Here is a 19375-nt window from a genome sequence, read left to right as displayed (position 1 = left end):
TGAGCTGAGAGAAACACTGGCAAAAAGTTTCCCAACCTTTATTGAGCCAAAACCCTATCCATGGTCAGAACAGGTTTAGATCATTTCTGCTTCATTAGATAACAAAATTAATAATAATAATAACAAAAAAAAGGCTTTAAAAACAGTGTTGCAAGTAGAGTATGTTGGGAGAGACACAACATAAAGAAAAATACAATTTCAGATGGCGGTGGTAAAACCATTATACTGGTACATACTATATGGAAATTCATCTTTTTGAAGCTTTGTGTTATAATGTTAATTTCTCGTTCTAAACGCCAACAAAGTGTTATTACCCTTCATTGAGGCATTTCCGAGCCTTTCTTGCTTATTCTTAGTCTACATCTACTTTGGAGTTTGACGTTTTAAAATCACAGTTGCGCACATGGGTTAACTTACCTCATGATTATGTTGGCTTTTTTCTTTATTTTGTGATCGGGTGGCTTAAACCAGGGCTGAGAAAGATATCATAAAGGCGGCGCGGCAGCCACAGTATATATATATATAGCCACATATATATATATATATATATATATATATATACATATACATATATATATATATACATATATATATATATATATATAAGAATTAAATCAGGTAAGATTTCATCGTTTATATGATATAAACCAAATGGCGTGATAAAAAAACATTTTATTTACATACATTATTTACAGAAGACTTAAGCATTACAGGAACCCAAATGCTTTGCTATGACAATTAAATACCTTGTCATGATTAGGATGAGCTCTTCAGTGTTGATCCATATTGAGAAGAAATGGGTGTCTTACATCCTAAGGTGAATCCAGTAAAAAAAAAAAAAAAAAAACATGCAAGTGGAAACTACTCCTTCAAGATTGTCATTATAATGATGAGAATAACACATGCCACATCATTTAGCGTTTCTTTCAGTGGATTGTTATGATCATGTGTGCTGTATTATTACTGTATTTTTCAAACGCTAAGTCACAAACATCCCAAAAAAAAATGCAGCTTGGAAGAAAAAAGGGGGCTTCTCTCTGGAGTACAACACGTATTTTGTGGGGAAAGGCAGAATCATTTTTGTTAAGGCAATTGGATGAAAAAAAATCGTGCAAGGTCGGTTCAGTCCAGACAAAAATTGCAATTTTAGTGGTGATCTTATGTTGTGATGTGGCAGTCACATCAGTGAGAGTGAATCGAGTTCTATTTGTCTTTCTAGAACCGCTGATATCAGTTTCAAGTTGCAGCCGTTGGGGGAAAAAAAAAAAAAAAAAAAGCCTACGCGCTGATTATAAGATCACTTTTTGGCAGCGGACACTTTCGCTCGATTTAACCTGTCAGTCAACAGCCGATCGGAGGCGGAGCACCTGGCGAGGACTGCTGATATTTCCGCTTCGTTCTTGCGTTCGATCGCTGCATCCGCGGCCCCTTCCAGGTCACTGACAAGAAGAGTTTTCCATTTTGAACCAAGAATATTTCACAACTCCTTCGATCACGGCGAGGGCCTTGATGGTGTGCTGACATCTTACCCGACAGCCAGGTGAGCTTTGACCTTCTGCTCAGGCGTCACTCTGGTAACGTACTTCTTGGCCTCATGCTTGTTGTTTTTCTTGATGCAGGCCTCCACAAAGGCCTGAAGATGACACCAAACAAACTCTCTTCACGTTAAAAAAAAGAAAAAATCTTTAGGAGATCATTCGGGCCAAGTAGGCTCTGCTTTTACCTACCAGGTAGCCTATTGGGGACTTTTTGCTCTTTGAAAACTTTTCCAACTCATCCCACTCTTCCTTCTCGGCTAAACACTTAAGTTTCAACCACCAATATCTGGATGGGCAGACAAGCACAATTTGAATCAATAGAAGGATGTAAAGAAAAACAGTTTGCTTTAATTCAATTGACATTATGCTGCTCCTTTGGTGGCAGAATAATACAGGCAATGACATACGGTATCAAGTTGACAAATACCACCAGTTAGTAGCATCGATATTCACAACGTATAAAGAATATATGCCTGTGTGCCTTATGTTCGAATATCTGCAATTCTCTTAGTTTGAAATAACGTAATTTCACACCATTTTATAATGTGCATGATGACTTCCAACCATCCCTGAAACTGTGAACATTGCATAATTAGAATTCCACTTCTTGGGGAGGTCAACCCCAATATTTTCTTGACCAAAATATTTTCTGATTAAAAATGCCTTTGTGTAATATGGATTAGGGAGCAAAATCTACTTCTTTTTGTCAGGCGGAGGCCATTTTGAGATTTATTGTAGACTGAAAACGATAACACACTTGCTCAAAGCTCTGGGAATGACCAATCAGGGTTCACCTATTTCTAGTGTTTGGTCATGCGACGTTTCCAAGCTCGGCTATGATTGGTCGCGGCCTGAGCAACTGTGATGCCATTTTCAGTTGAGACCAAGTAGCAAAATGGCCATCGGCCAAATGGATTCAAACAGGCACATTTTGCACCTTAATTCACATGCGCAAAAATAATTATTGATCATAATACGTTTGCGTTTAGACTAATGGGGTTGCGTAGAACATATTAAAATAAAAATGTGGTTTGACTTCCACAATAACCACACAGGAATCAGCCTGCCCTCTATGCATTAACAGCATCACAGAAATGATAATAATCATAAGAAGAAATTATAGATCACACAACGTAGCGGTTATTTTTTCAAAAACCACTTAGAACAAGCGTCCTCGATTTACCTCTTGTCGGGCACTTTGAAGTCTCTGTAAAGTTGATCAGTCTGCTTGTAAAGTCCCAACAAAAGCAGCGTCTCCATGGTTGTCTGCAGAGGGAGCGGCACGGCGGGAATAACGTTCAGTCGATTTAAGAAGGGCCGCCATCATTCGCCCCAAGCTTTGCTATACCTGCAGCGACATTCCCAGAAGCCCGGCGCCCTTCTCGTCATCGAGTTTCTTTTGGAAACGGAGGAGACGCATCTCATCTTCGGTGGCCTGTAAAAATGGATCATCATCGTCCACGGTAATACGAAATTATTGAGAAGGTTCTAGAAATACTAAATATTCAAATGTTCCGTCAGCGTGCTCTTACCTTGGAAGCAAATTCATTTTTGGCTTTGTTGTACTCGTCGACGGCACTCTGCAGGTGAGACAGACGGCTGTCTAGTCTCTATGGACACAGATTCCAACACGCAAGCGCACGTCAGTTTCTCAGCGTTGTCTTAGAAAACAGCAGTTCTCAAATGAGGGTACGAGTACCCCTGGGGATATGAGGAGGCACTTCGGGGGTACATCAGATTTTAACAAGGTTGGAATATTTCTTTGCACTGGTTAAGGGGTACTTGGTTGAAAAAAATACTGCATATGGGATAGTTTATCATTGAATAAAGGTTGTGAAACAATGCCCTAGGTCTCAAATGATGTCACCTTCAGTTCTTGATTTAAAAAATACTCTGGGAGTACTCAACATAGTTCTTTGAAACAAAAGATGCAACAAAGCGTGCTCCAAAGTACCTCATTTTGATCATGGTAAGGTGGCTGTAGTGACAATATAAAAGTAAGAGGATGCCACCCATTACATCCCCTAGGGCAGGGGTGTCAAACTCATTCTTATCGAGGGCCACGTTGCAGTTACAGTTTCTATCAGAGGGCCGGGATGACTGTGATAAAATACATTTTGGGTGTATTTGTCACAATTCCGACTAGTTTGAAATCAGAGAGAGGGTGAGGGCAAAAAGCACTTGCTTTTTCCCCCAAACAATTTCAAATTGACTTACAAATGTGATATTTTGATCGGAAACTCGAATTGGAATGGGCGTTTCGCAGACCGCGTGAAATGATGCGACGGGCCGGATCCGGCCCCCGGGCCTTGCGTTTGACACCCGTGCCCTAGGGCATAAATGTAAAAGTGCAGGCCTCGAGAGCTGCATGTTTTCGATGTTTCCTTCCAAAACAGACCTAGCTAAAATGATTAGGATCATTTTCAAGTTCCTGCAAAGCTTGCATATGAGCTAATCATTTGAAACGGGTGTTCTGGGGAAGGAACCCGGAAAGCACAAAAGAGTTGGGCCCTCGAGGACCGGAGCTTGACACCAGTGCCTCAGGGAATTAATATTGTGACATCATTCCAGGTCACGCAGAACTAATTTAGCACATGTGATTTATGTCACATAAGATCAAACCTTCTCTCTGTAACTGGTGGCGACATAATAGTTGGCCAGCTCCTGATGGTCATCATCCTGGTTATAAAGATCCCTCAGTGTTTCTTGTTCCTGCAGTTTACAAAACTAAAACACGAGATGCACAAAGTTGAACAATCTGGAAGTCTCATGATAGGTGACTAATACCCAAAAGGAAAAAGAGGAGGAAGAGTGCTTACTTGTCTGTAGAGACTGAGAGCGACTGGCTGGTTTCTTAGTGTCATGAAGAAATCTCCTCTGTTCATCTCATTCTTCAGGTGAGTAACAACCATGTAAACTAACACACAATTATAAGTTTTGTCAATTTTCAATGAAAATTCAACCCAAATATTTTCTTTTCAATAATACGGTACGTATGAGCACGTAACCCTAACCCTAACATGGCAGTCTGATGACTATTCTGTTTGTGGAATTATAATTAAAGCAGCAAAATCCACTTGTTTTAAATGTATCTCAGGAAGGCGGCTAAAAATGACATTAAAATTGCTTATTTGGCACATTTTTGTTCATTATTATGTGGGCATGGCCATTCAAGTTACCTAGGTCGGTGTCTCCACTCTCGACAGCTTTACTAAGAGCCAGCTGACTCCTCTTCATCTTGAGGAGAAGAGGAACTTGCTCGCCGGACCGTGCCTCAGAGTCCAATAGCTGGAACGCACAAAAATACGATTCAATGCATTTTTGTGTATCAAAGCTTTTATGGTGACTACGAAGGTGTTAACGTGTAGTAATTCTGGTTCACATGTGACCAAAAAAAAAAAAAAGAGCAGGGGTGTTTCCACCTTGATGGCGAGCTCCGTTCGTCCACATTCAAAGGCTTTAGCGGCGATGTGCGAGTACGACACACCCAGCGAGTCTCCCACCTTCAGGCACACCGCTCTGGCGATGGCCTCATCGGATAGCTCCTTCTGCTGGACCTGGGCCGGACAGTTCCAGAGGTCAAAGGTAGGCACTGTATGAAGGGACAAGGTGAGGCAGGCGCCAACTTACTTTACATGCAGCCCAGTGCTTGAGAACCCTGCTGACCCCCTGATAATCTGGAATCTTTAAGTAACGGCAGATTTCTATGGCCAGCGGATAGAACTGCCGGTACACCAACCTACGCAGATTCCAAATTGGAGTGATGTTTGATGAAAATGCAAAGATGGAAGTCAAGTTGACTTACCTGTCAATCAGCACCTGCAGGGTCATCTGTTTGAATCTGTGATTAAATGTCAAGGAGGTCACTACGAAAACATGCATGTGTTCATTATCAAATGTGCATGGACATTAAAAAAGAAAAAAAATCTGCTTGTGGAATAGTTTCCTATTGTGTAATGATAATGTCAGGTCACTCATAGGCAAACAAGCATTCTGGGAAACAAAAGCAAAGCTTTTTCTAAACCTCCGAAAAGGCAGGCATGCCATTCAAGATAACACCACCACTGCGAATGTGTGTGTGTCTTTGAGAAAGAGCATTAGGATACTGCGCGTGCGTGAGTGGCAGACCCACACTGCACTCTCTGACGGCATTCAAGACGCGCAGCTCCCGACAGGTGGATACAAAGTGCTCCGGGCTGAAGTCTGTCAGGAAACATTTACCAAAGGATGCTGCCTATTGAATACGTGACACAAAAAAACATTAATATTAGACATTTAAATATGGACTGACCTACAGTAATATGGATTCATACATTTATATTTATAACATGGACCGTCTAAAGACACATTTTTAGTTTGGCTTTCAACTCAAGATGAGACACGGGATTGTTCTATTGTATGTTTGTTTTGGTTTGTTTTTTTTTTTGTTTTTTTTTATTTAAAATTTGATTTTTTGTTTTTGTGTTTTAGTAGTTTTGCATGACTGATTTTACCCTGTGTACAGCATTTTGTACACGCAATGGCTGTTTTGGAGTGCTCTATAAATAAAGTCGAGTTGCTTTTTGGGAGAGCAAATTCTGATATTTGGCAGACTAAAATTCAGATATATTCCAAATAATATCATCAATATAACACCTGCATTTTGGACCTCTTATTACATGCAACAGTAATGATATGAAGAACAAGCACAAATGACTGCTTTGCAAGACTTGTGTAGCCTAATAATATAGAGACAAATTCTTGGCTGATGTCTTATATTGTAGTGTGTTAATGAATTTGAAAATGTTTCCAACATTTGACAGGTTCTGTAAGTGTGAGCTCTCACCCGGAGCAGAGACTTTTGGGTGTTGGCGTCATATTCATGTCCTGCTGCTTCCACACATTGTCTAACCGCCTCCCCCAGCATGCCTTGCTCCTTGATTTCCCGCAGGTACTCATCAGCTTTTTGACTGGACTTCTAGGCTCACACGTCCACAAATGCTATGTTACTTTTGGATAAAAAGGTAAGTGGTTAGGGAAACGTGCAACGCTACCTCATACTCGCGGTGGGCCTCCAGCAGCAGCGCTCCGGGTGCCATGGAAGCGATTTTGAAGATGTCCTGACAGACGAGAGGAACCTCCTGCAGCAGCTCCTGATTGGTCGAGCTGATGATACGAACACCGTCCAGCTCACAAACACAAACACACCGACTTTCTAGTGGGAATCTGCAGCGGGGTCAAGGATAAAACCCTCTGGGAAGAGGGAACATCGGAAGTACACGCATAAAGGCTGAAGCAGAAATTAGTTCACAGAGCTCAGGCTGTGCTATTAAGGATATTGGATGATGTCGTTGCACACACCGGCCACCAAGAGAAGGTGGTCCCACACTATCACCACAGATGATTGCTGCGATTTTGGTCTGCGACACCTGGGCGTATAGACCGTCAGAGAAAGATATGCTTGGGATGTTAATCTACATCATCATCATTACAATAAACAGTCACACATGCATAAAGAGAATAACCGATCGCAGAACCAATAAATAGAGAGTACGGGTACAAGTACATACCAGACCATCTGTTTGGGTGGTGTCCTCACTTTGGTGTCGACCTCACTCAGCTTGGTCTGGAGACACGGTTCACACGTCAATTCCCCACAGAGAGCCCATCCCCTTCTATTAGATGATTCAAATGTGGTGACACCAGAATGAGGTTCACCTGAAGCTGCGATAAGCCGGTCCACAGGTGTCCGGTGTCCGTGAAGAGAGCCAGATATTTGTAACTGAATGATGCCGACATATGAACGATGTTGCCCGACTGAGGGCTGAGTCCCGGAACACACTGACATGGGCGGAACACAACGTCTATGTCACACTTTGTACAACTGTGTGTGTGGACACCAGCCAGAAGTCTGTCTATCTGTCCATCCGTCTCACCACAGAAGTGCAGGAAGTATTGTCCAGGATATAGAGTTCATTTCCAGTGGCCAACAAGACTTTGGTCTGGCGGTCCTGTGTGAGGACAGTCCAACAGGACGGGGCCGCCTGCAGTCCTGACATACAACACCGATCATGTGAGGGAATTATTTGAGATCCAGGAAGATTGTCACACATTTCAGGGGGTACCTGGCACGGTGGGAAATCTTCTAAGTTTTAAATCGGTGATATTGGTTGCCAAGATGAACCGAAATGATCCCGTTATTATGGCAACACCCGTCCCATAGGGAGAATGGAACACCTTGGCTTCCGAGACTTGAGACTGCACCACTTCCTAAAACACAAATCCATCCAATTAGTGGGTTCTAGGAGGACTATAGGCAAAATCGTGTATCAAGAAAGTGCGATGTAATTAAACATTAGATTGGACTGATTTGGCAGGTCACTGGGTAAACATGACCGCAGAAACTATGGTGAGGAGGAGGACGAGGCAAAATGAAAGGCGAAGGTGAAAAGTGTCTAAACATATTTGAAAGGCCAAAAAAAAACATGATATACTTCCTATTCAGCAGTCCAATTTTTGATTTTCTGGATGATAGAAGAACTGAAGTGGAACCAGTCACAAGAAGGAGTCATGCCACGCTATGACAAAATTCCATGGGCTTTCCATTAAACAAAATAGGACTTCTATGCTGTTGATGGCTTCTGCAACATTTTCAGAACCATCTTTTTTTTGACTAACCCTAACTCTTAACACATTCCAGTTGTAAAATATAAAGTAAAATATTAAGTATCTACTGTGAAAAGTTATTAAAATCATCGAAGTGTAGTTTGATTTTGGCATCATGCTCTGAAAAGCCTTTTTTGGGGTGGAGGTGGTTCTTGAAGTTGGGTGAAGTTTTTTTAACTTCCATTTTTGATATGAGAAACTATCATCTAAGAGAAACAATAATTTAGAAAATGTTTAAGCTAACAAAAGATGGAAGCCCAACTGATAAACGTTTAAGTTGTAAAAAGACAAATTTGAGGAGAAGTATAGATACTAGGTTATGCTTAAGCTACATCCTTGAAATTCCATGTCTGGAGTCTACTAGTGATTTGAAGGCTACAGGTGAGGTGAGAGCTGGCTGTTTAAAATGGCTTTTCAGAGTATGATGCCAAAAAAATGTCAAAAAAAATTAATGATTTTTCACGATAAAACTATTGGCAATATAGACCTAATATTTTGATATTTTTCCGATTAAAAAGGCTTTTTACCAGAATTTTTACAGGAAACTCTGAGATGGCCTGGTGGGAGGCATTTGATAAGATTACAATGGCTAACCCTATTTGGAATCTGGGTGAATCAGGCCCTTGTTTATGCACAAGTGATGGGTAACGCTGATAAATTAGCCAACAAACCGATACCAGCTTACCTGCCCCATGCTGAAGTGCCTCTTGAAGGATCCAAACAGGTCGTAAATCAGAACTGAGCCATCTTCTTGAATACACAACAACTCATCTGAGACTGTCCAACCCAGCTGAATCACAGGACCGCTTTTCCACTACCACACATCAACACAAACTGTCAACACACAATAAAGATGAGTAATCAGTAAGGGCCGTGCCATTGGTGCTTACCGGGAAACTGGCAATGGCAACTCCAGAGGCAGAATAAATTTCCAACTGAGGACGACAACTTGGAGAACGTCTCAGAGGTTCTCTGAGGAGAGCTGTGACAAAAAATAAAACAAAAACAACGCTCAGTTGGACCATTAAGTCCTTATTTTGTGGACACGGGCATACCTATAGGTCCGCCATAAGGTGCCGCTGCCACCAAGCAGTCTTTGAGTCCATCTCTCAGGTTCCAACTCATTTCGTATAGTTCTGTTTTACTGCCAAAACACAACACAGCCTAACTATTTCTTGGTAAAGAATCTGCATTATACTAAAGGTAAGAAATTAAACTGTACCGATTTGTACTTTGTAGTCATGCTAATATCAACTGTAGTCATGCTAATCTCAACTGAAGCAAACGTGTTTCTAATTATACGTGTGAGAATTGCTTCCATAGTTATAAGCATGTCCCTGCTCGTGTGCATTGTTTACAAAAGTTGTTCTCAAATAGCAGTGAGGGCACCCATGAGGGGGCGCAAGGCGATGCCGGGGGGTGTGCGAATGACCCCTGGGAAAAGGATTTGTGTTTGCCATGTGAAGTGTAATTGTGATAAAATGAGGATTAACATCTTTTTTCTTCAAGCACTTTCATGCTTTCTCTTTCCACGGGGGGAGCTTTGCAAAGTTAAATTTTGAAGCACTGGTTTACAACAACATGGTTGCAAACAGCAGATTAATACTTACAAAGGCAGAGTCAATGTTGCCCACATCCCACATTGAGCCTCCTGGTCTCAGTTGAGTCTGTTGGGTACTTGCATGAGCTAGATCAATCACTTATTTCCTTTTGTCGGGGTTATGAGATATGCTGTATGAGCTTGAGGATCTCTTTTTTGTATAGGCCACCATGCCAGTCAAAGAACTTTGTGAACACTCTCTAAACATGTTATGTCTCAATATATTTTGGATAAATAGCAAAAATAAATACATAATAACTACTGGTTATTATGACTATCATTATTATTAATATCAATATAATCTATATTTTTGAACTTTTTGTTTTTAAAGATGGCTTGACATTTTGACATCCATAGCAGACAGGGATCTCAGGGATAGAATAGTACTGATACTATAAATTGGTATCGGATCGATCACGTCTTGTTTTAAGATAACGGTAACAGATACGAGTCCCAGTCGCCCTTTTGGGGGGTTTAAAAATAAGGAACCCGGAAATTAAAACAGAAAACTAACCATAACGTCATGCAACTTTAAGTAAGCATAATATGATTAGTTTTGCGGAGGAAATTTTATTATCATAAGTATGGATGGTATTGGTATTGGGTATCGGTAGTTGGTATTCAAGGGTTGAGTACTATATTAAAGTCATTCTCATACTTTTCCGAGTGGAATGTATGATGCACGTTTTTTTTGTTTGTTTGTTTTTAAACAGACGACAGACAATGCCCACAGCACAAAGGTTTAAAGCATCAGCAGCGCCAATAATCGGTGGTTTTATTATGAGCATCCAGTCGCATGTTTACAATTACATCTAGTTATCAGACAGTAGCCGCCCCGAGATGCTGAAACTCACCGATAAAACGCTTCTCCCATCGGATTCCAGTTAGCTGTTATTAGTGCCATTCTGTATATTCCACTTGATGGGACGTAGACGTAACTGGCTGGCAAATGTGATGTATGTGATACGCATTTACTTTTTTGTTTTCCAATGATGTTAGCTTGTGGTCGGTCAGCTGATTACCTCCAGTTAACCAGCAGTCTCCTTCGGTGTTTAAAGGCAACAGCAGATTCACACAAGTTATAAATACCGCCTCCTGCTGGGCATTTTACCACTCCAACAACGAAGTAAGCGCATGTAGACACTGAAGGTGAAGCTTTACCTGAGTGAAAGTTCTGTAAAAGATTAAATAATTAACAAGAAAATCAATCTTGAGTTTGAGACAGGGAAACGATCCCGATAGTGGCACCATGTTTGTATGGAATTTAGTCATGCAAAATATGTGTACTATTGATTCATGCATGCATTTGATTTGAGGAATGTAAGTACAGTACAGTAGTTTCTCAAACTGTCCTGAATTATTTGGACATTTTGACTTCGGAATGATTTGAACTCGTCAAGATGAATTTGGGAACTGTGACTGTTCCATAGATGTCCTGAATAATCTAAACATTTTAGAATGTTATTATTGTTATTGTTTTTCTTGATGTTGTTGTTGTTGTTAGAAAGCAAAAAGCACAATTTAGAATTCCCTGAGTTTTGTTTTTAAAAAAAGTTTTAATGGTTCTCAGCAGGAAAATACATGTGAATTATACCGACTTTTGGCATAAGTATGACTGTTCTTCTTAATTTACACATTGATCAGTGGAATTGTTTGAAGAATTCACTTTCGCCTATCATTTCTATTTCATTGTGTTTATGAAGTAAATACAGTACCTTTTATTTCAAATGCCTAAGCCAAATTAATTGCTTCCACACAATGCATTTTTAATCTCACTTTGATACGTCCCATGTAAACAGATTGTGTTTTAACTGCCTCTTTCTATGTATTTGTTGTGGAATTTCCTGTAATTCTGATGTGTACCAGAATCCTTGCAAAAGTTTTCACAATTTCATGAGCATTTATTCCATTGTCCAGCCCTGCAGGATTTTAGCAGTTGGTGTGATCAGTCCTTCCTGGTGCTCAGTCAAGCCAAGACAAAGGACATGGTCACTGATTTTAGAATCCAGGCACCAAGCTACATTCCCGCAGCCATCAAGGGACAACCGGTGGAATGTGTGAGCAATTACAAATACCTCTGGGCTGTTATTGATTTGAAACTGTCTTTTAACCAAAACAGTGAAGCTGTGTGAAAGAAGGGACATCAGCGTTTGTTTTATCTTCGGCGACTGGTGGCGTTTTAATGCGGATAAGACCATGCTTGTTCCTTCCTTACCGTGCTTTTATCAAATCTGTTTTATCTTGTGCGCTGGTGTCCTGATTCGCACACTTGACCCCCCCAGGAGAGAAATGCACTGGGGAGGGTAGTCAAGTGGGCTGTAAGGCTAATTGGGGAGCCTCAACTCCCCATGACAGCTCTCTATGAGGCCCAGCTACAGGGTAAAGCCCGCACCATAGCTGGGGATAGCTTGCACCCTCTGCGTGGCGAGTTCCAGCTCCTTCTCTCCGGCTGTCGCTTCGTTGCCCCCAAAGATCAGGACCAAACGTTACAAGTACAGCATCATACCAGCCATTAACAACCTCAACAGCAAGGCAAAGAGAGGAAGGAGTTCTGGGCTTCAATGAACCTTTGGATCCGGGATATCTTGTGGGATTTTATGACTCTTAACGTCTGGCATTTCAAGTGTTGCACTGTCTGATGTATTGTTGTTTGTTGTTTGTGTTTTTACCCGGACTGCAGAGTTTCTCCTGGCAAAGCAAATTTACCGTAAGGTATAAATAAAGAAACCTTTTTTGACCTTTGAAGCATTAGCAGCACACAACAAAACTTCCTCCAAAGCCCTCCAACTTCTTCAACACTGCTTACGCCAATTATTACTGATGTAAATGCCTAAAATTTTGCGTGTTTTTAACCAGTTTCAATTCTTTGTTTTTTGATGCATCTCTCTATGGATCAAAATTCCACAGAAAGAAACAAACAGACAATCAGGCAGTAACTGAACTAACATGAAATGCATGAGTGGGACTGCAAGGAAGTTCCCCCCTAGTCTATTGTTTCTTAAATAATGTGACTTCCTTCATGTTTTCCTTTATTTTTGTTTGAGGTGTTTAACACATGGACAAACAAGTACGGGTAAATCTTTTATCTGCCGTTTTAAGAAATGTGGCTTATGGGAATGAGCTGTTCTGAATTACTATGTCATTTTGATGTCTAAGTGTTGCTAGTATATTTACATTTCTCACCCATGACTTTGCTGCATGGCTTTGTGGAGATCGACTCTTTAAAACTGCTGAATAATAGTTTGACACGTTATTTTGACCCTATCAAGACTTTACAAACCCAACAAGCAGGCAGAGATATGTTTACATAAGTCGTAATAAGCATATACAGGACTTTACATACTTTACACTTATTATGGGCGTGACCGTCATATGAATTTGAATTTATAGATCAGGGTTGTTGATCATGGTTTACAGCTAGTACTGCAGTTTCTCTTTGTCAGGATAAAAATATATCAGTTTAACAACACTCATGCAATGGGTCATACACGTTGAATGGTTAGTAAGAACACAAAAAAAGAAGAATTCTAGACTTTTGATTTTAGTTTTGTACTAGTGTTTAGTATTTTTGAGCCATTTCATGGAATTTACAGCTTTTCTTTCTTGCCACGGTCTCGAAAAAGAACCCAACTGTTATTTTCTGATGTTTTACATGATACGTGTAGAAAAATCACAAGTTCAACTGAGAGCGCAAGTGAGAGGGAGAGTCTTTTTCCAGATGACTTCATCTGGAAGGCATGACGGTGAGAGAGAGCGATCACCCCCTTATACTGTTGTCATGGGAACAGGCAGAAAGTTATTCTTTTAACTCCTTCCCCACCCCGGCTGATGGTGCCACGTCTGCTACTTACCTATTATGTATATTTCAAACAGACATTTTCCTCACAAGATGAGTGTTGGAGTACTTTTGTTGTGTTTAACTGTTTCTGCGTCTCATTTTACATGATTGCTTATTCATTTATTAAACATAATTTATTGGCATAAATGTGTATGTTTTCATTCTCCTGTAATGTAAAAGTTTGGTTCTCATGTAGTGCTTTCTATTGTACCTTATTTCATTAACACACACACACACACAAAAAGACAACATTCATATATAAATTGCATGTGAATTAAATACTCCACAATTGAGCATTCGAACATTGTGGTGTTTGTTTCTTCAGTTTTCTGCGGCACTTCATGTCCCATTGGACAATTTGATTAAATCGTGGCTCAAGCTTCTTTCACCTTTGTGGAACTTGTGTCAAGCTGCAGAAGCACAAGTGCTGGTCTTTTTCTGGCACTGGAATAGTTAAGGGTGTGCACTTCCCTACAGGGAAGTTAGGCGGAATGTTTTTCCAAGTGCCAACCAATCAGAGCTTAGCACACACACACACACACACACACACACACACAACACACACACACAAACGCACACACAGAGTTTCCACTGTTATTCAGCCTGCAGAACTTTGTGACCAGCTGCTGCCTCTGATGAGTGAGGACTGCGCTCAGGAAAGCAAGAACATGGTGACCACGGATACTCACCAAAACCAGGACCTGATGGTACCCTCCCAGGTCCAAGAGCCGGAAGATCAACTAAAAGAACAGGAGAACCCAGAGAATCAGGAAAATTCTATAGCTGGTCTGATCGGATTGGACCCAGAAAAAATGGGCCAAGGCCCTGTCAACGCTATCACGGTTCTTACTTTGTTGGACAAACTAGTCAACATGCTGGACGCTGTGCAGGAAAACCAACACAAGATGGAGGTGAGAGAAGGGTGGGGCTGCGCTCTACTCTGTGACAGTTTACTTGAGACTTGTTCAACTAACTATGTTACTTTCTTAACTTTAGAAGCACTACAAAGACCCAGAACCCTGTCAGTTTTAAAACCAATAAGAAAAGAAACATTTGATGGAAAACATTTATTATTACACTCTGCAAAGAAAACATGTTTTTCCTGACCAAATTAAGAATTAAGAGCTCATTCCAAACAACTTGGGTCAACTTGCAAGCAGGTCCTATAAAGTTCAAACTTTATTTGACTACATTCTCTCCTTAGCCTCCAGAGCCAGTCCAACTCCAGCCATAAAACTACTGTTTCTCTCCAATTCAAATTAAATTCATTTTTGCTTTTTATCTGAAAGAAGACTAAAATCAGAAACAGATTTTTTTTTTTTACTCAAGATGTTTCCATGAAAGGAAATAGAATTTTCAAAGGAATGCTGTTACCCAAGAGTTCTGCATGAGAATGCTAAGGGTCAAAGCCTTGCTCAAATTTACCTAACAAGTAGTCAACTTTTTAAATGCTAACTTTAACTGCCCCCTAGCCCTAACACAACTGAGCCCCACTGCCCCTTTTTTTTCAACAAACCTTAGATGTCTGGCGCAATATAGTTTCTGCAAACATTTGGTTAAATTTGAGAAGGGTGTGGTCACAGGATTAGCAAGTGTGTTCTATCTATAAGGTCCTTTCCTTTTTAGGGGCACCAGGTGGAGATGGAGGGTGTGGTCAGAGGGATTCAGGCCGATATGATCAAACTGTCCAAGAGTCACAGTCACACCTCCAACACCGTTAGTAAATTGCTCGACAAGAGTCGCAAGCTTTCCGTCACCATGAAGGAGGTAACTATAGAGGTCAACGATGTCACAATGACAAAAATCTGGGTCTTCTGGATGGGTGGTTTGAAAGAAAGGCCGATTTGTTTCAGGTACGTGAAAGGATGGAGCGTCAAGGCACGCAGGTTAAAAAACTGGAGGCGAACCATGCGCATTTGATCAATAGGAACAGCTTTAAAGTACTCATCTTTCAGGTTTGTGAGCTGAAATTATTTTTAACAGGTCATGTGAACTAACTAAATTGCTTTTGTGCATCACGAGATCACATGGTATCATGACTCCGGCTTCTCTCACCAACACACAAAATTCAACAAATTCCTCATGGTCATGTGTTAGCAGGTGTGCACATGCTAATTAAGTACAGGGTTGCCTCGACATTCGAATTGTATTAATTCACGCTTTATAACTCAAAACATTGGTATCTCAAATAATCTTTCCCATCATCATTGAGTATCATTCAAAACAGTTCAACATCATTTCATATCTTCAATGTCATTCCAAATTTTTCACCTTCATATTACACATTTTTAAACAAGATCATTCTACATCACCCAATCTACCATCATTTCAGATCATTCCACATCATTTCATACAATTCAGGATTAACATCATGCCATATCTTCCAAAAAAACTCAAGATCATTCCACATCATCCTATTTCTTTAAAAATATTCATACCATACAACATGATTCCATATCTTTCGGCATCATTCAATTACATTCTATAATAATTCCACATGTTTCACTAACATTGCTTTAACATTGCCACATCTTTCCAAATCATTCAAAACTTTTCCATTTCATGCCACATACCGTATTTTTCGCATTATAGGGCGCACCGGATTATAAGGCGCACCGTCAATTAATGACACATTTTAAAACATTTTCCATTTATAAGGCGCACCGGGTTATAAGGCGCGCCCTCAATTAATGACATATTTTAAAACGTTTTCAAACACAATATAGTCATATTCAAAGAAATAACAATAATAACTCCAAACTCTCAATAGCATAATAACTCAATGTCAATATGACCAACCTTGTTCAACTGTAAACACACAAAAGAAACAGGTAAAGCTTACTTTATCAGTTCATTCCCCATTAACGAATCACAATCTCAATATTGATCCATATATAAGGCGCACCAGATTATAAAGCGCACGATCAGCTTTTAAAAAAAAAAATAAGGCTTTTAGGTGCGCCTTATAGTGCGGAAAATATGGTAATTTTATTTCATTTGCTATCATCAATCCATCCATTTCCTATAGCCGCTTATCCTCACTAGGCTCACGGCCCTGCTGGCTCCTAACCCAAATGACTATGGGCAGTAGGCGGTGGACACCCTGAACTGGTTGGCAGTCAATTGCAGGGCACACAGAGATGAACAACCATTCTTGCACCCAGTTACACTTAAGGACAATTTAGTATCTTCAAAACACCTGGCATGCATGTGTTTGGAGTGTGAGAGGAAGCCGGAGTGCCTGAAGAGAACCCATGCGGGCTCGGGGAGAACATGCAAACTCCAAACAGTAAGGCGGGAGGTAGATTTGAACTCGGGTCCATGAACTGTGAGGCGACGTGCTAACGGCTGCTCCACCTAGCCACCTTCATTTGCTATCATTATATATATTTAATCAGCATTTCAGCCTTCGCCATCAATTTCTCACATTTTCTAGTATTTGCTGTTTTTGTGACAGAGGATGAAACATATTTGCCTTTGAGTTTTGTGGTATTAATTCTCCATTGTTAGTGTTCAAATCTCTATTGTTAAAGGGCTGTAATATGATTCCAATCAATGCTAATTGTTGATCTTTCCATTTCATATTATGGCTTAGCATTAGGCTATCATGGCAGTCCAAAGGCACTATAGTTTGTGTAATTCATTGTTTTTCATGTTTATTTGATAGTATTATTCACCACTATTGTTCATTATTTTTCTAACTGCTAAAATGAATGTTCTCCCACCACACAGTGTCCATAGCGCAAGTGTACACTTAAAGCAAAAAAAAAAAAAAAAAAATCAGTTGAACAAATTTGTCTGGACTGCTATCTGAATGACAAGATGTTTTGCTCAGGCCTTTTTGTGGCTTACTATGGTTTCTGGTGTCCCTTGAAGGAGGAGAACGAGATACCGTCCAGTGTCTTTGTGAAGGATCCTCCACCGTTCCCTCGTGATGAAATTCCGGAAGAAGGGGCTGAATCTGGTGCTGTCGAAGGCAATCAGCCTTCGGAGGGTGGACTCCAAACCATCGACTTGTCATCTGATGAGGACGTGGGACTGGAGGCAGATCTGGATGAGGAGATGTGGCCTCAAGACCTTGAGAACATGGAGAAGTCCAAAGCTGAGAAGCTGAAACTCTCCAGTCTGAAGAAGGTAAGAAATTGTGATTTTTTTGTTGATTGGTTTGGGAAAGAATTTGTTCTTCACACAAACTCTGTATATTTGTTTGACCTAAATATAATGTACAATTTGTTCTAGTGATTTTAATGCTGTAATATGAGATCAACTTCAACTGAAAATATGTTGCGAATAAAGATAATCCAGATTATGATTGTGTAACTCTCCCGACAGGTTGACAGCCTGAAGAAAGCATTTTCCCGACAAAACATTGAGAAAAAGATGACCAAGATCGGAACAAAAATAGTGTCCGCCGAACAACGAGAGAAAATCAAACAGAAAACATCTAGCCTCAAGGTTCCCCCTGTTACCTTTGGCATCAAGAAGGTAAGACCTCTGAGTCACTGGTTTTCAAACTTTTTTTTATGATATTTCTATGATAGCAAAAAGCATTTTTGGATGAAGAAATACTGATGTGTCTGATTTATTAAACTTTGGAACTAGATATGTACTGAAGATGGATTGTGTAACATCATGTGTTTGATTTCTGGCTCACCTGCTGGAAAATTGCACCACAAATAACAATGTCTAATTTTTTAAAAGCAGAAAATACTTTACGAAGCAGTCACTGTAACTCAATTCGTCAAAGTTACTTCATCTCCAATTTGCTGTTCCTGCCACAGCGTTAAAAAGCATTAAATTAGATATACTGATACCTTCGTAACCACTGTTAAAATCTCACATTCCTCCTGAAGTGCCTTCATAAATCCCCTATTTGAAAACTGCTGCTCTTAGTCATCCTAATCTTATCTTCTGTGTGTTTGCAGCCTCGCAGCAGCTCAGCCTCACAGCCTCCCGAAGAACATCCCGATCAGATCGAAGAGGGCCCCATCCCGGAAGACCACGTACAGCTCTCCCCGCTGAGCAGTGGCGAGCAGGAGGTGACCTTCACAGAAATCCACAACGAGCTGGCCCCCCCTGAGCAGCAAGAGAAGGAGGAATCATGTGCGGAGGTCAGCGCGCTGTCTGAAGGCATTAGTGAGGACTACGCGCTGTCCACCACGCTGCCTCAAGACCAGGAACGCAAGGAGGAGTCTTCAGTGTCACGTCAGGAATAAGTGATTGACCATGTTTAGAGGTTATTTTTATAATTAACACATTTGTTACACTGCAAAGCATAAACACAAACACACTATTTGTTTGAGTTGGATAAACAGAGGCAAAGTTAGCACAAAAACACTGGAGGGGATGTTCTCCCGGATATAGAGAATTTAATTTTTGGACCCCCAAAACATTTACCTAAACTTAATATGAGCACATTCCATTTTTATCTATCTATCATGAAAGCATTTTTCAGCAAACGTAAAAGTGCGTTAGTCATTTTAACTTCACGTCTAGCTTACCTTTCTATGGCTTACGTACATAACTGCTGCCTGGCTACACAAAAGCTAAGCTCACTATGATCAACCAGTTTGAAAATGTATAAAATAGACTGGTTCTGATGGCTTTCACTGAAACAATATAGCATTGTTTTGCTCATGTAAAAAGAACTTGTGCGACCAAAGAATATTCCCTGTTGTACTCAGCAGAGATGAATAAAAGTATGTCACAAAACTCCCTGCGTCTGCCTTAGTGAAGGAAATAACACAAAATAAA

The 19375-nt window shown here is 40.4% G+C and overlaps 2 protein-coding genes across 3 annotated transcripts; one reads left to right on the top strand and one right to left on the bottom strand.

The window, feature by feature from the left end:
* Nucleotides 1-657: 657 nt before the first annotated feature.
* vps16 (VPS16 core subunit of CORVET and HOPS complexes) lies at nucleotides 658-10816 on the bottom strand. 2 transcript variants are annotated; one of them, XM_088408987.1, is made up of 24 exons: nucleotides 10638-10816; nucleotides 9239-9327; nucleotides 9074-9165; nucleotides 8869-8997; nucleotides 7643-7787; nucleotides 7454-7569; nucleotides 7236-7358; nucleotides 7088-7143; nucleotides 6857-6946; nucleotides 6572-6743; nucleotides 6364-6495; nucleotides 5645-5772; nucleotides 5344-5379; nucleotides 5169-5277; nucleotides 4961-5095; nucleotides 4718-4826; nucleotides 4358-4455; nucleotides 4161-4265; nucleotides 3071-3148; nucleotides 2887-2973; nucleotides 2722-2804; nucleotides 1728-1824; nucleotides 1530-1633; nucleotides 658-1439 (listed from the first exon to the last, which is right to left on the bottom strand). In XM_088408987.1, the coding sequence occupies exons 1-24, from the start codon at nucleotides 10685-10687 to the stop codon at nucleotides 1298-1300; spliced, it is 2505 nt and encodes an 834-aa protein (XP_088265113.1). In that variant the 5' UTR covers nucleotides 10688-10816; the 3' UTR covers nucleotides 658-1297. The 2 variants fall into 2 exon arrangements, with proteins under 2 accessions (XP_088265113.1, XP_088265114.1); XM_088408988.1 differs by lacking the exon at nucleotides 9239-9327 and having other exon boundaries at nucleotides 10638-10756.
* A 3373-nt stretch (nucleotides 10817-14189) lies between these two features.
* On the top strand, nucleotides 14190-19333 carry LOC148427438 (caveolae-associated protein 2-like). The gene is made up of 6 exons (XM_088439340.1): nucleotides 14190-14532; nucleotides 15248-15388; nucleotides 15475-15576; nucleotides 17498-17755; nucleotides 17954-18106; nucleotides 18547-19333. The coding sequence occupies exons 1-6, from the start codon at nucleotides 14257-14259 to the stop codon at nucleotides 18835-18837; spliced, it is 1221 nt and encodes a 406-aa protein (XP_088295466.1). The 5' UTR covers nucleotides 14190-14256; the 3' UTR covers nucleotides 18838-19333.
* The last annotated feature ends 42 nt before the right edge of the window (nucleotides 19334-19375 follow it).

The sequence above is a fragment of the Hippichthys cyanospilos genome, chromosome 2 (assembly GCF_059441005.1).
Source record: "Hippichthys cyanospilos isolate Australia breed blue-spotted pipefish chromosome 2, RoL_Hcya_1.0, whole genome shotgun sequence".
NCBI lineage: Eukaryota > Metazoa > Chordata > Actinopteri > Syngnathiformes > Syngnathidae > Hippichthys > Hippichthys cyanospilos.
This window is presented reverse-complemented; position numbering and strand designations above follow the sequence as displayed.

Coding starts and splice junctions, on each gene's coding strand:
- vps16 (XM_088408987.1), bottom strand. CDS start 10,687: ATGGCACTAATAACAGCTAACTGGAATCCGATGGGAGAAGCGTTTTAT. Junction 7,359..7,453: donor ATACTTCCTGCACTTCTGTG/GTGAGACGGATG, acceptor CGCCCATGTCAG/TGTGTTCCGGGACTCAGCCC. Junction 6,947..7,087: donor CCACCCAAACAGATGGTCTG/GTATGTACTTGT, acceptor CTATACGCCCAG/GTGTCGCAGACCAAAATCGC.
- LOC148427438 (XM_088439340.1), top strand. CDS start 14,257: ATGAGTGAGGACTGCGCTCAGGAAAGCAAGAACATGGTGACCACGGAT. Junction 14,533..15,247: donor AAAACCAACACAAGATGGAG/GTGAGAGAAGGG, acceptor TTTCCTTTTTAG/GGGCACCAGGTGGAGATGGA. Junction 18,107..18,546: donor TTACCTTTGGCATCAAGAAG/GTAAGACCTCTG, acceptor GTGTGTTTGCAG/CCTCGCAGCAGCTCAGCCTC.